The sequence below is a fragment of the Dipodomys ordii genome, unplaced genomic scaffold (assembly GCF_000151885.1).
Source record: "Dipodomys ordii isolate 6190 unplaced genomic scaffold, Dord_2.0 Scaffold122, whole genome shotgun sequence".
Taxonomy (NCBI): domain Eukaryota; kingdom Metazoa; phylum Chordata; class Mammalia; order Rodentia; family Heteromyidae; genus Dipodomys; species Dipodomys ordii.
In genome coordinates this window covers 6061260-6077847 of record NW_012267338.1, presented here as the reverse complement: position 1 = coordinate 6077847, position 16588 = coordinate 6061260, and the positions used below count along the sequence as shown (strand labels likewise).

The following is a 16588-nucleotide window of genomic DNA, read 5'->3' as shown; positions in this document are numbered from 1 at the left end:
GGATATTAACTGCTAGTTCATACATGAGACAATATAGAAGAATTTCTACATTGCAGGTAAAGAATATACTGAAATATTCATATATCACAAATATTTAATGCACACTGGATATCTTGAGAACTCTGTTCCGTAACTAACTGAAGTTAAGCAGATGCTGTGGCTGTCACCCTGCACCTCCCCTCATGAGAACTGATAAGCAAATGGCAGCATATTTACACACAGATAACCATGCCATATAGCAATGGAAGAAGAAAGCCAACTACTAAACATGTAGTAACAAAAACGAGTCTGGGGAACATTATGTTTAGTAAATGAACCAAACACATTATGGCACACATGGTATAGCTGGAAAGATTTACTACATGGTGTTATGTGTCAGAATTCAGATGATGGTAAAGGCTAGAAAAGAAGCATAAGGATCTTTCCAGAAGGCCGGAAGCATTGTAGGTAGCGGTCAAGAGGGTGCAGAATATACAAAGTCACTAAGCTACACATTTATGCATTTTTCAGCAAGCAAACTTAGACATAAATAAAATACTGGTTTAATAAAGGGCCACTGAGGTTTAGCACCTCGATGCTGAAGGATACCGAGCTATTATGAAAGGAATTGTATCCTTCCACAAATTATGTATGCTGATGTCCTAAAACCCAGTATGACCAGACTTATGAGAATGGACCAGTAAGAGAAAATTAAGATTAAGTGAGATCACTTAGTGACTTTGGGCAATAAGAACACAGAAAGAGATACTGATCTAACAGCAGTCCAATGGAGTCTGGGGACATAGCTCAGAAGTATAGCACTTGCTGAGGAGGCAGGAGATCCTGGGTTTGACATTCACTACCACAGAAACAAACTCCAAACCCAAAAAAATGACACCAGCAAGGGAAGATGACATGCTTTAGGTAACTGAATAAATGTGTTTTGGTGATACATTGAGCAACAATGTACTAGGGTAAAGATGCACTTACCATTTCATCTGCCAGAATGCCATTAAGTCCATGTTTGTGTAGCAGGGCCAGCCAATTCAAACCAACCTTCTGATAGGGCTTGAGGGACAAACTGATAAAGAAGTAGTTACCAATTATACACATTTTTACTTTACCAGTGTTCCAAACATCAGGCTGAGTTTATAAAGAGCACAAAAACTAAAATGCTTAGATCTAGTCGTACCTTTTAACTTACTCTATAAGCCATGTACAACTTTTTTTTTTTTCTGGCCAGTCCTAAGACTTGAACTCAGGGCCTGGGCACTGACCCTGAGCTTTTGCTCAAGGCTAGTGCTATACCATTTTAGCCACAGTGCCACTTCCAGCTTTTTCTGTTTATGTGGTAAAGCACTTGCCTTTAGCTGAAGAGCTGAGAGACAGCACCCAGGCCCAGAGATCAAGCCCCATAATCAAAAAAAAAAAAATTTTTAAGCTAGATGCTACCATACCATTTCTCCCCTCTCTCATGAGTATATAATGGTATAGCAAATAAGATACTCTGCATGAGAGAGAAATTAATGAATGTATCATTTATATATACTCCATTACAGGAATCTGTGGAGTGTTCTTCAACTACTTGCTGTATGACATTTAATTTCCCTAGGCACAATTCAGAAAGTAAGTTCAGATATTTTATAAAAATGATAAAAATAATTATTTCAGTGCTGGGAAGGTGGCTCAGTGGTAGAGTGCTTGAGGTGGTTCAGTGGTAGAGTGCTTGCCTTGCATGCATGAGGCCCTGGGTTCAATTCCTCAGCACCACATAAGCAGAAAAAGCCAGAAGTGGTGCTGTGGCTCAAGTGGTAGAGTGCTAGCCTTGAGCTGAAGAACTGAGGGACAGCACCCAGGCCCAGAGTTCAGGCCCTTGACCAACCAAAAAAAATTTTTTTTTCAAATAATTCAAATAATTATTACCTTTGGTTTAGAATGGAAGGCTGTTCTACGTTCCATCCTCCTCCATTTCCAGTAAGCATGGTAACTTGCTTGGTCAATTTATTTGAAATGTCTTCGCATTTATTCATAAGTCTTATAACCACATCTCTTTCTTGGATCAGTGTTTTACAGTTCCATATCAAATCTTCGGATAAGCCATTAGTTTTGGACATCTTTGTGAACTATGGCATGAGAAGAAACATATCTTAATACTTTACGTCTACTAAGTAAAGCCAAGATTTTTTTTTTAGGATGGCACCTTGCTATGTGGCCCAGACCGGCATCAACCTTGAGATCCTCAGGCCTCAGCATGTAGACTAGTAGGTAAAAGCTGACTGCCACCATGCACCACTGCCAAATTCCTTCTTGGGGGGGGGGGGGGAGAGAATTGCTGGATTTTTGTTAATCAGTGCAAAATAAGTAACTTTAAAAATTAATTTATTTCATTATGTAACATATTGTTATGTAACATAACCTCAAGGTTATGTATAGAGGGATTATAGTTACATGAGTAAGGGAAGAAGTACATTTCCTTTCTTCATTTCATTCTCTTCTGTTCCCTCATCCTCTCCCATAAATGAAGTTTTTGCTGTAACTACTACCATTTATTTAAGTTCTTAGTATTGCATATATACTGCTCTAATGGTGAAAGTAGACAGACACTGTCTACCCTCATATGGTTTAAAGTTATTCGGAAAGCCAACTATCAGATAATTTTAAGTACAGTAAGTGGTCTTAGAGGAAAAAATAGAATTTCATAGGCATTTGTAAGAAACAAGACTCATAAAATTTAGAATCTGGGAAAGTGGCTCAGTGGTAGAGTGTTTGCCTTGCATGCATGAGGCCCTGGGTTCGATTCCTCAGCACCACATAAGCAGAAAAGGCTGGAAGTAAAGCTGTGGCTCAAGTGGCAGTGTTAGCCTTGAGCTGAAGAGCTGAAGGACAGCTCCAAGGCCCAGAGTTCAGGCCCCACGACTGACAAAAAATATATAGAGAGAGACTCTAGGTAAGTCCTTTTGGAGTAGTAAGTCTTCAGCAGAAGTACCCTCTCTTGCCACAGTGTGTCACTCTTCCAATACAAATATTTTTGAATTTCTATAGGTAGGGAAAATTGTTTAAAAGGAGATTTCTCAAATTATTTAATCCCTACTAACAAGTTCCAGCCCGAGGACAGATTTCTAATCTTACTTATTATTGTTAATAGTTGGCAGCAGCCATCATAATAGTCAGAATTTATTTACATTTTTAAAAACTCAGAGTTTATCAAACTTGCAAAATTAAAATGAAGCCTAACATTAATCTCATAAGCAAGCTTAATGTAGACACCCCCATCCTTAAGAACATGCACTACAACACTTTAGATGACAAATTTAGGCATATAGGCTTAAAAATTAAAATTTTTAAAAAAGAATTAAAATTCAGTAATACTACTGAGTAAGAAAAGCAAAACAATCTGTTGCCCAAGTTACTCATAAATGAAAGGAGCACAAAGCACAGAAAGTATTCAACATGAACCAAACCTGCACAGCTTGGTGCATGGCCACCGAAAATGACATCTACTTAGATCAAAATGTCAATGAATATGGATATTAAGTTTTAGGTTGTTATTTGTGGATTCAGTTATTCATAAACAGTAGGCAGCATAAATACATACTCTTCTGACATACAAAGATGTGATGTAATAAAAATGATCATGGACATCATAGTATCTTCCACCCTACTTTGTACAAGGCTAGACAAAAGCTCAGCAAAAAGGTAAACTCCAATTTCACCACAATAACCAAACTGGCTTTCAAACTATTTTTGTCTTGTATTTCAAAGGCTATCTAATTTAATGATGTGGTTTTCTTGAAATGAGTTCTTAAGTAACTAGTAATCTTCAGAGAAAAATATAGGGAAAAAGGAAAAATTATGAAGAGAATTTAACAAATAATGTTTAAAGTTTGGTGGAAAAGAAAAAAACGAGTAAGCTGCAAATACACTCTCTTAGGTAATGAACTTACACTTTAAAATAACCAATTTTTTATCATGTAAAATAAAAGTGATTAGAATTGAGATCATTTTAACTTGTGAAAGTTTAATTCAACTGGGGAGGCAGCTCACAAGGTCTTAAGTATGAACTCACACTGCTGTATACACACACACACACTGCAAAATTCTCTAGCAAGAACGTAAAGCAACACAAAAGAGTACACAATCTCTGGATTGTGTATGACCAGATCACTACACAGCTAGTGTTACATGTATATCCTTTAAATTTTACATATTATGTGTATATATATATGTGTGTGTGTGTATATATATATATATATATATATATATATATATATATATATATATATATATACTAGTCCAAACTCATAGTCTAAGACTTCAAAGAAAACAATGGTATCTATAGCTTTTTAAATTTTAAGAGGTGATACTAATAATTTTCACATCAAATTACTTTTACAATAAAATATCAATGACTTTTTACAACTTTGTGATTACAATGTCAAAGAAGCTCCATTTTAGCAAAAATCATAATTAAAATTTATTCATTTGATTTATGAGTTGAGCATGCATTTTTAAAATAAGTATGTATTAATTTTATAGTTATGTCAAATTCTGTTAAGAATCCTATAATCTTCAAGATTAAATAAATAGGCTTTAGTAATAATCAGAAAGAATTATCTAGATATTAAGCAAGCTGTCCTAAATACCTAACACTTCACAATTTTCATTGAAGCCTGACTAATACCTAAAACTTCAAGTAAACATTCTTGGAATTTTGCAGCAAAAACAAAACAAAACACAACAACAACAAAGGTGGGCTTTCCTTTTTCTACTGTGTCCTTTCAAAGTTGTTTAGAGATCCACTATCAAACCTTATAGATTAACAGGAAAAGAGTAAATTACATTACCTTTTTACCAAAATGTATATACTGATTTCTCCTCTCCCTCGGTAACTTTAAGATACTAAATTACTCTACAACCTAGTCACAATCACACTTCTTATTGAAAAGTAGAAGGTATTTAAAGCTTATGTATATTCACTTGTCAAACTATTAATCTGTAAAATATTATTTGCCTACTTTGCTCAGGACAGCAAAGCATAGTATTCAATGAACTCAAGTACAAAGTCTACTTTTAAGTTTATTTTACTGCGTGGAACATTCAACATTAGTAGTTAGTTAGAACAAATAACACAGTCTTTATGATGAACTTTTGAAAGGGATAAGGAGTTAGGAGGTTTAAGTAAGAAATGCATAATCTCCAAATTCATGTCAAGACTAATTTAAACGATGCCAATTAATTAGTGGAGGAAACGTGTTTTCTACATGTTAAGTTGCTGAATATTTTTTAAAACATCTGGCACATGCAACCTCTGGTAAATTTGTTTAATTCACTTTTACTGTAGGATAGGGCAAGTAGTTACAGCGACTATAGATAATTGCATTCCTTATTAAATAAATGAGAACCCTAACATGCCCAAGCAACCCAGCTCTGAAATAACATAGGAGCTCACTGAAGATTAAAAGAAAAAAGAAAAGTAAGAAAAGAAGAACCAGAAAGCCCTTCAGCAAATATTTTAACAAATAAATCACTCAGGCAAAGCCAAACAAGTTTTGAAAGGGCCTGCTTTCTTGACAGATGGTCTCTGGAAAAGCAAGGGCTTCAGGCAAAACAAATGGCTTCACTGTTTTATGTTTTTTTTTTTTTAAGTTGCGAAGTACTAGTAACGTTTTTGCATTTTTCAAATATTTTAATTTTAAAATGCTTTTAACAACCTCATATGGGGACCATCCTGTTATCACGTTAAGATACTTAACAAGGGCAGTGATGCTCATTTAGATTTGTTACAGCTACAAATTAATCACAAATGGATCTTCCTAAGAGGCTAAAACTTGCAAAAAAATTTTATTAAGCACCAAGAGTCACTTCATCTTCTAAAGCTATAAACGATCATTTACACTGCTATGAATCTATGAATGCAAGGCCTATATGCAATTCAAGCTACAAAATGTACATTCTCATAAAACTTGGAGCAAAATCTAACAAAGTAATTCTTACGTTTCCCTGTAGGAGCAAGATTTGATGGCAGTTGACATTATAAAACTACTCACAATGCAGCTTGGATAAGACTGTTTACAGGAAGTCAAATTCCACAGAATGATCATGCAAAGGGTACTTACCAGTGTTGTGCCCTCCTTCCACCTAACGCAGGAATTCTATCCTTCACAAACTTTTCTATCTTTCCAATTAAAATTGCTGCAGCCTGCTTCACTTCATAAAATGGCTGCGTTGTTCAACCAAGAAAAACATATAGTCTGAGCTGACACTTTTAGAAGAAAAAGAAAATAAACAATTGCTTCCCTGGTGGTGAAGCATAAAATACTTAGCCTGGCATTTTGAAGCATGGAGCTCCCCTGGACGTTGCTATTGCTCTTCTAGCAGTTGTAGTGAAACTTCTGCCACATTCTTGCTCTCTGCATGGTGTCTCAGCACTAACAGATCAGAACAGGCTAGCAAACTCCTTCCTAATGTAAGCTCTGATTTCCTCTCTGCAGTGAGATGAACCAAGTTTCTATGCAAAAGAATGACTGACAGTATTCCCAGCCAATCAGCTTGGGTTTTTTCAGGAAAATCACCCCTTAATTCATTCAAAATTAGGTCATATGACACTATTTGAAATACTATTGGCTTACAATGAAAGTAATGTTTGACTCTACACAGGATAAGGCCACCCATCTATGCTTCTCTGGGCTGAAGACAACTTGACTATAAACGGTACTGTATTACACACACACACACACACACACACACACACACACAAACACACACACACACAAACACACACAGGAGACAAAAGAATGTAGCCTCACCAGAGCTTCCCAACTGTTAAAGGGCCGGAGTTCTGTTATCTTCTGAGCCTTTTTCTGAGAGCACTGAGGAATCAGGGTAAGTTCTCCCACGGAAGCATCTTGCAGGAAGTGCAGAATTTTCCCTCTGTAGCCATCCTCCACCACTTCTTCACCGCTACTGTAGTCCCCGTCCAGGGAACTACCCACGTCCGAGCCTGAATCATACTCAGAGTCCTCAGCTACCTTCTTAGGATTAAATACATTTTTTTTGCGTTTCTTGTTAAAACCATTCTGTGGTTTCGTGGAAGTTTTCTGTTTCAGTTTTGTTTTAGCTGCATTTTTAGCAAAGTTTTGACCCCTTGAAGAAACTTCTTTTCCATTTGGAATTTCTCTTTGTGAAGCATATTGACTATCTGTATACAAAGGAAAACAACAACAATCAAAAAACCCCAGCAAATTAGCAAAACACAATATACAAACAAGAAGACATATTGTTAGCATTCACATATTCCTTTTAAATACAAAAAAAACCTGAACCACAATTTAATGTTAAGTACACTTTGGTCCACACCTGTACTCCTAGCTACTCAGGAGGCTGAGATCTGAGGATCGTGGTTCAAAGCCAGCCTGGGCAGGAAAGTCTGTGAGACTCTTATCTCCAATTAACACCAGAAAACTGGAAGTGGCACTGTGGCTCAAGTGGTAGAGGGCTAGCTTTAAGCTGAAGAGCTGAGGGGCAGAGCCCAGGCCCAGAGTTCAAGCCCCATAACCGACCAAAAAAAACCCCCATAATATGAGGCTGGGAAGGTGGCTTAGTGGTTGAGTGCTTGCCTAGCATGCATGAAGCCCTGGGTTCAATTCTTCAGGACCTTAGGACTGGCACACACAAAAAGAAACACAATTATATAAGTTAAAACAGCTTCAAACTAGGTGGTAACTTCTTTTTTAAAATGAGTTACGTATAAACACGCATTTTTCTAAGGGAAGTCCTGGGAGTATAAATGGCAGTTGCACATACGTGTCTGCCTTAGATGCTACACAGGAACCCGACCCCTCAAATGCCAACACGGACAGGTAGAGCAAAACAGTGATCACAGTATTTGTTAAATTTTTCCCATTATCATCTTTACTGTTCTAATTCATTACGTAAACAAATTTATTGGAATATACTATCAAAAAGTGCATTACTATATAGACTCATTTATAATTTTTCATTGAACTGTAAGTTGCTTATGGATGAGTGCAGTTATTTTATATACTAGTAAGAAAACATACCACTTAATATTGGTTCTTTGTAAATGTGGGATCCAAATCTACATAATCAACCATATATGAAAAATGTAAGAAAATAAAACCTTAAATTTCAGGTGTTAGGAGTGTGGTTCATGTTGTAGAGGTCTTACTTAAGAAGTGTAAGGTCTTGACTTCAATACCCAGTACTGCAAAAATAGTTTGAACATGGACAGATGTTTTTCCTTTGCATTGCTACCTACATAATATAATCAAACAACTATTTAGCATTTACACTACATTAGGTATAGTAAGTACATTGAGGATTGAAGTGACTGGGCAGATGTGCACAGGTGACATATCAATATACTATTTCTTTCTGTATGTGTGTGCCAGTACTGGGGCTTGAACTGAGGGCCTCACTATCTCCCTTATGTTCATTTGAGGCCAGCACTCTTCCACTTGAGCTACATCTTCACTTCTTGCTTTTTGCTGGAGGTAAGCTTCAGATTTTTCTGATCAAGCTGGCTACAAACTTCAGTCCTAAGATCTCAGCCTCTTGAGCAGCTAGTACAGGCATGAGCTACTGGTGCCCAGCCCTAGCACACTATTTTCAGCAGGGGCAGATTTTGTTCAGTGGAGGTCCTGAACTAATCCCCCTCAAATACTGAGCATGACTATACTTAGAGTAGAGTTTTCATACTTATTATAAATCTCACTCTTGTGCCCGTGTAAAAAACATATGCAAAACAAATTGGGTAAGGTATTCATTAAAATTTTCCCATTTATAAGTGAGTTTCCAGAATTACTATGGACTCAGAAAGCTGATCCTGGTTTCCTCACCTCCTCCTGCCTTTCCCCCAAGTCTCTGTGCAACCATATTGGTGGTACAGAATTCCATAAGAGTTCATAAAAAAAAAAAAAAAAAGTAAAACCACCCTGCTGAAGTTATAAAGTTGGCTTTGCAATTCTGAACTACTAAGTCTACCCAATTGTGAGAGTTGTTATTAAAGAAATGTGATTGTATCTCATTCATGCTCTCTCTCCTCTACCATTTAGTAGAGGTCAGTGTTAGGCTACGGTGGAGAACGTATGCCCTGTGGGCCTTTTAGACCTGGAAAACCCCTTGGTGCACGACTGGACAGATACTCTCATCTGCTGCACATGGTCAATCTGCCTGCACTAAAAACCATGTATGGCCCTCAAGCGTTGCTAGAAATTTCCAAATGGCCACTGGCAGAAAAAGGTTCTTGACTCCTGCATGGGTTTAGCAAGTTTCTACCATGCTGAGGATACCTGTGAGTTTTTGATGCCAGTACTTTCCAAATTCATGCAAGTAAGACCAAAACATCCACATTATAATGAGACTAAGATAGTAGTTATAATCAGATACTAGTTATAAGATCCAGCCTAATTGGTAACTGCTAAAATGTAAAAACTGTTCCTTTTAGATTGAATTCAATATGACACTTCAAAAGTAGTCTTCTAGTCTTCACTATCCTAGAAACTTGTGTGAAAAGGAGATTTACTTATTGTATTGCTTTATACTCTCATAAAAACATTGAAAATGGGCTGGGAAGGTGGCTCAGTGGTAGAGTGCTTGCCTTGCAGGCATGAGGCCCTGAGTTCGATTCCTCAGCACCATATAAGCAGAAAAAGCTGGAAGTGGCGCTGTGGCTCAAGTGGTAGAGTGCTAGCCTTGAGCTGAAGAGCTAAGGGACAGCACCCAGGCCCATAGTTCAGGCCAGGACTGACCAAAAAAAAAAAAAAATTGAAAACATTTAAGAATTGGATCATTTAAAATCTGTTATACCATTACTTCCAAAATAATTTAAAATTCTATTCTTTAATAGCTAGTAAGTTCTTTATTTGCTCATGCTCTGAAATACAGAATGTAATGGGAAGCACATGTTTTCTGTAACAGAATTACCTTGGTCTTCTGCAAACACTTTTAGAGACTCTAAAGCTTCTGAGTACATCCACTCATGTTCCTTGAGCACATCTCTTAGCTCCTAAAAATAAATCATTCATCTTTCTGTTAAAAATCTTAAATGAGCAACTTCTAGAAAGGATTTATGCTTGTTTAAAACTTAATCACCTGAAAACGTAGAGAATTCATATCATTATTTTACACTTGTTTTATGCTGCTTTACAAATGCTTTCTGTGTAATTTCACTTCTGCAAATATACAACAGTCTTCATAGGGAAGCAAGCTTGACTTTTTGTATTTCTAGCTCTCCCTACGAAGTATTCGGAACACTGGAGAATCAAAAAATGTTTGCTCAATTAAGAAACAAAACTGCCAACTGCAAAACATAGTTTCGTTTCAACATACATGAAGAACTAGTATAGCAACAAGATCTTATTATATCCAGCTTATCAGAATTCAGCAGATGAATTTCCTGAATACATAATGGAATAAATCAATGCAAGTCTAAATAGATTCTAAATATTAAATTAGCCTGGAAATGGTGGCTCAAGCCTGTAATTCCAGCTACTTGGGAGGCAGAGATCAGGAAGACTAAGTTTTGGAATTATCTGAGACAAAAAAGTAGCAAGAACCCATCTCAAAAAAAAAAAAAAAAAAGGCCAGATAGCTAGCTTACTCATGAGGCTGAGATCTGAGGATCACAGTTCAAAGCCAGTTTGGGCAGAAATGTCCATGAGACTCATCTTCAATTAACCATCAGAAAATTGGAAGTGGTACTGTGGTTGAAAGTGGTGTAGTACTGCCCTGAGAAAAGAGCTTAGGAATAGCACCAAGGCCCTAAGTTCGACCCTCCCCCATACCCCTGCACACAAAAATGCAAAAAACTTGATAGTACAAAACTGTCATCCTATCTAGACAAGGGCACAGGTCAAGATCCATCATGGGTAAAAAGCATGAGACACTATTAAAAAAATAACCTAAAGCAAAAAGGGATCAAGTGGTTCATTGCTTGCTATGCAAGCACAAAGTCCTGAGTTCAAACCCCTCTATTACCAAAATACACACTTATACAATGAAAAAGAGACCTTTTCAGTACTAGTATCAGTCTTTAATGATTTAGAAAGTTTTCTTTCATACTGCCTGCAAAGTAGGACAAAGGTTATGATACTAAGACTTTATTACAATATTACACTCCACAATTCTTCTAAGAAATCTCAAAAATGAGAAAATGAAAGAAAGTATGAGCTATTTGATAGAGAAGGGTGGCAGATGCCTATTGTTAATTATTCTTTTACAGTACTGGGGTATAAATCCAGAGCCTCACACTTGCTATCCTTCAATCTTTTCCTCCCAAATAGCTGGAATTACAGGGGCGTGCTGCCATTCCCAGCCTTAAAGGATGGTTTCGATTACCTGCTCACAACAAATGTTCCATTTGGTTGGTTTGGTGGTATTTGGGGATTGAACCCAGGGCCTCATGAAACTGTGTAAGAGCTTTATCACACCTCCAGGTAAGCTCACAAATTCTCCTACTGTTACGTTTGTTATGGTTTGGGTTCTAATGCTGATATAAGTAATTAGTAAATAAGGTAAACAATGTAAAAAATTAACAAGCACTATAAAATACTTTATATAACATAAAACAGGAGGGTATTTAATTGGAACATGGTGAAACTGTAAAGACTATTTGTCATACAAACAGTTAACAGGTATCCAGTGTCTTTCTGCACCACCACTCACCTGCTTATCAAAATTGGGAAATTCCTTCTGCAGTTTCAGTACAATACTTTCCTGCTTTTCCCAGTTACTACTGGATTCTGCCGACTCACTGGATTCCTCTCCCTAACACAGGGAGGGAGGGGATTAAAAAAAAAAAAGAACCAATTATGGTATTAAGGCAATTACATTTGATTTAAAATGCATTGTATTTGGTAAAGAGAATCCATGTCTTTCTTTCAATTCATGTGAACACTGATAAATGACTTTTTTAAACCAATGCTAATTAAAGGTCACTGAAAGAAGTTGACCACTCATTTATTTGCTCAAACTTTATTCACATATTACTCAAAATGAGAGAAAAATGATTTTGGTGGAAAGGTCATTAGGATAAGCTAGAAACTCTTAGATATCTACCTTTTACACTTGTTTAAATCCAGTTGATTCTCCTAAATCAGTACATCCTGATTGGAATTTTACTTAAACTTTCCTCAAAGAGTAGGCACTGGTGAATCATGCCTGTAATCCTACCTCCTAATGACACTGAGATCTGAGGATCTCAGTTAGAAGCCAGACCAGGAAGAAAAGTCTGTGAGACTCAAGTGTGAGCCACATTTGTGCTGTGCCTCAAGTGGTAGAGTGCTAGCTGTAAGCAAAAAAAGCTCAGGGACAGTGCCCAGGCCCTGACTTCAAATACCAAAACTAGCACAAAAAAAACCCAACCAAACAAAAAAATTCCTCAAAGAAGTAAATTCTCCAATATCAAGAATCAACTCAATTTCCCACTCACATAACACAAACACTCTTAGGCTTCCAGTGACAAAGGCTCTAATCTAAATCTCTTCTAAAATTCAGTAACCATTTTAGGATTCTTATCTTCAGTAAGGAAAGGTAACATCACAAATGTTTACTTTACACAATAAGTTATAAATACTATAGGCAATCAAGGGGCTGTACAGCTGTACAGAGGAGGGTTTTTGTTGTTTTTTTTTGATTGCTTAAAGACAACGTCTTACTATATTGCCTAGGCTAGCCTCAAACTTCTGATCCGCCTATCTTGGCCTCCCAAGTGCTAGAACAGAGATAATTTTTGGAGACAAAAAAAAAAAATTTAAAGTTGAGATTTTGTTCTGGAGGCTTTGGGCTATTGTTGTTACAGTAATCTTCTGTAACACAAGAGCAAAACTATCAATGCAACATGGCAATAATCCACATATTTTTGCTATACCTGAAGTGAACCCCAAGGCTGGCATTAACAATTCCTTTTACAAGGCTCACAGTTTGGTGAGTGATGTTACTATTGGCTTCAGAATCAAGTTGCACTTGGCACTGGTGCTAAATAATGTATTATGCTATCTTTTGGAACTTTAAATCCTGGAGGATGTTTTCTGTCTTTGAGATTTAGGTTCTTTGAGACATACATTTATAATAGATACTTGTTCCATCAAAACCAAGAGCTTAAGTTCAATCCGCAGCTGCCAGGTTGCCTTTGTGCCACTGGCAGGAGGTTCTTCAGTAGCATTTTCATCCCCCTAACTGTAGGATGCATAGGAAAGTGTAACACTACTTGAAATCTCTGCAGCAGCTGTACTGGCACTAAGAGTTCCTGCAAGGATACAGTGATTTCCATTGCTGGCCTTTGTGAACAGAGATCTAAGTAAAAAGGTTCTTCCTAATTTTTTCATTCCTTGGTTTAGAATCCAAATGCTTAATGATGATCTTTTCCCTTTCTTCTATTTCTTTGTTTTGTTTTGATTGAGACAGGATCTTGGTATATATTCCAGGATGCCCTTGATCTCAACATCTCCCTGCATCAGCTCTTAAGTGCTAGAATACAGCTGTGCACTACCATGCCTAGTGGACTTTTGTTTTTTTGTTTGTTTTGATTTTTGGTTTTTTTTTGGGTCCGGTCGTGGTCCTGAACTCTGGGCCTGGGCGCTGTCCCTCAGCTCTTCAGCTCAAGGCTAGCACTCTACAGCCACAGCACCACTTCGGCTTTTTACTTTTTGCTTATGTGGTGCTGAGGAATCGAACCCAGGGCCTCAGGCATGCAAGGCAAGCGCTCTACCACTGAGCTACCTTCCCGGCCCTGGACTTTTGTTTTTTAATTTGCCTCTTTTTGAGGTACTAGAGATTGAAACCATGGCCTGGTATGAGCGTTCTATCTCTACACTACATCCACGGCCCTCCTGTATTTCTCTATGCTTTGTTCTTAATGACTCAGAGCATTTGAATCTGGTCCAGTTTTATTTTTGTGGCCTTACCTCTGATGGTCCACAAAGAGATTCCTTTGTACCTATTGACTGGGATATACCACACATTCTCATTTCTATTTTCTTTTTATAAAAGTCTCTTAACAACTGAGGCGGTGACTCATGCCTATAAATAAATCCTAGCTACTCAAGAAACTAAGATCTGAGGATCATGGTTCACAGCCAGCCTAGGCAGGCAAGTCTGTGAGTCTCTCATCTCATTCTTCTCCAATTAGCCACCAAAAGGCGAGAAGTGGAGCTGTGATTTAAGTGGCAGAGCACTAACCTTGAGCAAAGGAGCTCAAGGACAGAACCAAGACCCTGAGTTCATGCCTCAGAAATCCCCTCTCTCCAGTCTCTTAATACTTAAACTAAACTTCCTTCTACAAGCAGTACATGGTATTTTTGAACCAGAATGCTTACAGAGTTAGGGGTGATGAATGAGTGGGATTTTTTTTTTCTTTTTTTGTTTGGGGGGGGGGTCCGGTCGTGGGGCCTGAACTCTGGGCCTGGGCGCTGTCCCTCAGCTCTTCCGCTCAAAGCTAGCGCTCTACCCATTTGAGCCACAGCGCCACTTCCAGCTTTTTTTCTTTTTTCTTTTGTGGTGGTGAGGAATCTAACCCATGGCCTCAGGCATGCAAGGCAAGCACTCTACCACTGAGCCACCTTCCCAGCCCTTTTTTTTCTTTTTTTTGCATCCAGTTGTGGGGCCTGAACTCTGGGCCTGGGCGCTGTCCCTCAGCTCTTCAGCTCAAGGCTATCGCTGTACCACCTGAGCCACAGAGCCACTTCCGGCTTTTTTCTTTTTGCTTATGTGGTGCTGAGGAATCGAACCCAGGGCCTCATGCATGCAAGGCAAGCGCTGTACCACTGAGCCACCTTCCCAGCCCCCACCCCCCGTTTTTTCTTTTATCAGAGAAAAGTTCACAGATGTGAAGCAACAAACATAATCTCGTATGGCAATACACATGCTAAAATGAAGCATCCAAATAGTCACTTAAAGTATGTTTAGTATACTGTATGTGATTTGGTTCAGTTGGATACAGATTTGTATTTTTCAGTCATAAATCTATACACAAAACAAAGTTATGCATAAACACTACATTGGGACCTAGTACATCTACAAAGCCTTGTATTTATTTCTGGCCCCCAAAAAAGAAAGCAAAACAAAACAAACAACCAAAAATCAAAATACAGAATGGATCTACGTGAAATAACTACTGGCTTGAATTTAATAGACCTTAACAGAAGCAGGATGATTGATCATGGGACAGCAAGTACTCATTAGACTTGAATATGAAGCAGTTATTTTCAAATAACAGGTTCAAGAAAAAGAAATAAATCATGTGTGCAGGTATTTCACCTTCAGAGCTTCTACCTCATTGCTGCCCCTTCTTCAACCTGGCCTAGAGCACCATGTTAAACTCTTATGGCCAAATAAAGAGCAAACCCCTGCCAACTCAGTTCAAAGAAGATTTGTATAACTGTCAGAATGACAGAAAAGTGAATAGAAGTGGCAATCATAATTCTACTGAAGAGACTTGAAATAAAGACTTACTCACTGAAAATCAGATTTTCAAATCTGATTTTCACAAATTCAACACACTCTCACCTGGACACTGCAATTCAAATGCCACTTACATGATCCAGTCTTGACTTTTTGGAAGACGAATCTTCATTATATTCATCATCATCATACAGCTCTGAAGATGATGACAATTTTCTTTTCCTGGGCCCACCACCTTTCAAAAGAAAGAAGCATACTCAAACTTACTCAGAAATAATAGAAATCAACTGACTGAAAAACAAAGATTAAAATGTATTATAGTCAACGACAGTTCTCTTACTATCAGGCTTATTCTTTCTTCTACACCTGACAAGACAGAAGAAAAAAACGAATGTCCTCTGCAGTCTTCCCAAATAGAAAACACTATTGTGGTGTAGGTTAAACCTCTACATATTAATGCTAAAAATACTATCCTGCCAAGGCTGGAGGCACAGCTCTCATGGTAGGGGTCTTGTCTAAAAAGTACAAGGCCCTAAATTCAAACTCTTGTACAAGGGGGAAAAATCAGAAAAATTACCTTCATAAATTAATAAGTCATTATATAAAGTACAGGCTGTGCTCAGTAGAAAAAAAAAAAAAGCTGAGCTCTGTCAAATGTAAATTACGTGAAGATGACCACTGACACCAAACAAAACGTTGTCTCCTATCTCTCAGGCTTACTATTTCACTTACTTTTATAGTAACCAGAAAGGTAACAATTTTATTTTACAAATGCAAAGGAACAGAGATATAGAGAACTTGATTAGTGCTTTTAATGTAAAATCCAACAAATATGAAAGTTTACCAATAATTGGAAATCTACATATTCTGCCATGACTGAAAACAAATTTCAACCACATGACCTTATGAAGCTATTTACATTGTAAACCAGTGATTGATTATCTTAACTACTTTCAGAGCAAATTCTTTAAGCATATGTCTATGCTAATAGGAAAGCATTGCTGAGGCCTGAAAAGATTTATGATTTCAGCATTAATTTGACAACAATTCTGTGAAGTTATGCAATATTCAAAATAAGTACATGTATCATAGCTTTTAGGTGTAGTGTTAGCTTAAAATTTTCCTAACAGCTGTTATGTTATTATGCTTTCAAAGGATAGTAACCATATTAAGTATAAATTCTCTTTTT

At 37.4% G+C, this 16588-nt stretch overlaps 1 protein-coding gene across 1 annotated transcript in view; it reads right to left on the bottom strand.

The window, feature by feature from the left end:
- Positions 1-16588, bottom strand: part of Smarcad1 (SWI/SNF-related, matrix-associated actin-dependent regulator of chromatin, subfamily a, containing DEAD/H box 1) — a 58035-nt gene that overhangs the window by 16298 nt on the left and 25149 nt on the right. Inside the window, exons 6-11 of the mRNA XM_013029786.1 lie at positions 15534-15634; positions 11665-11766; positions 9925-10006; positions 6786-7177; positions 1903-2102; positions 970-1060 (exon numbers count right to left, since the gene is read on the bottom strand). Coding sequence (XP_012885240.1) covers positions 970-1060; positions 1903-2102; positions 6786-7177; positions 9925-10006; positions 11665-11766; positions 15534-15634 — 968 coding nt within the window. The remainder of the gene's footprint in view (positions 1-969; positions 1061-1902; positions 2103-6785; positions 7178-9924; positions 10007-11664; positions 11767-15533; positions 15635-16588) is intronic.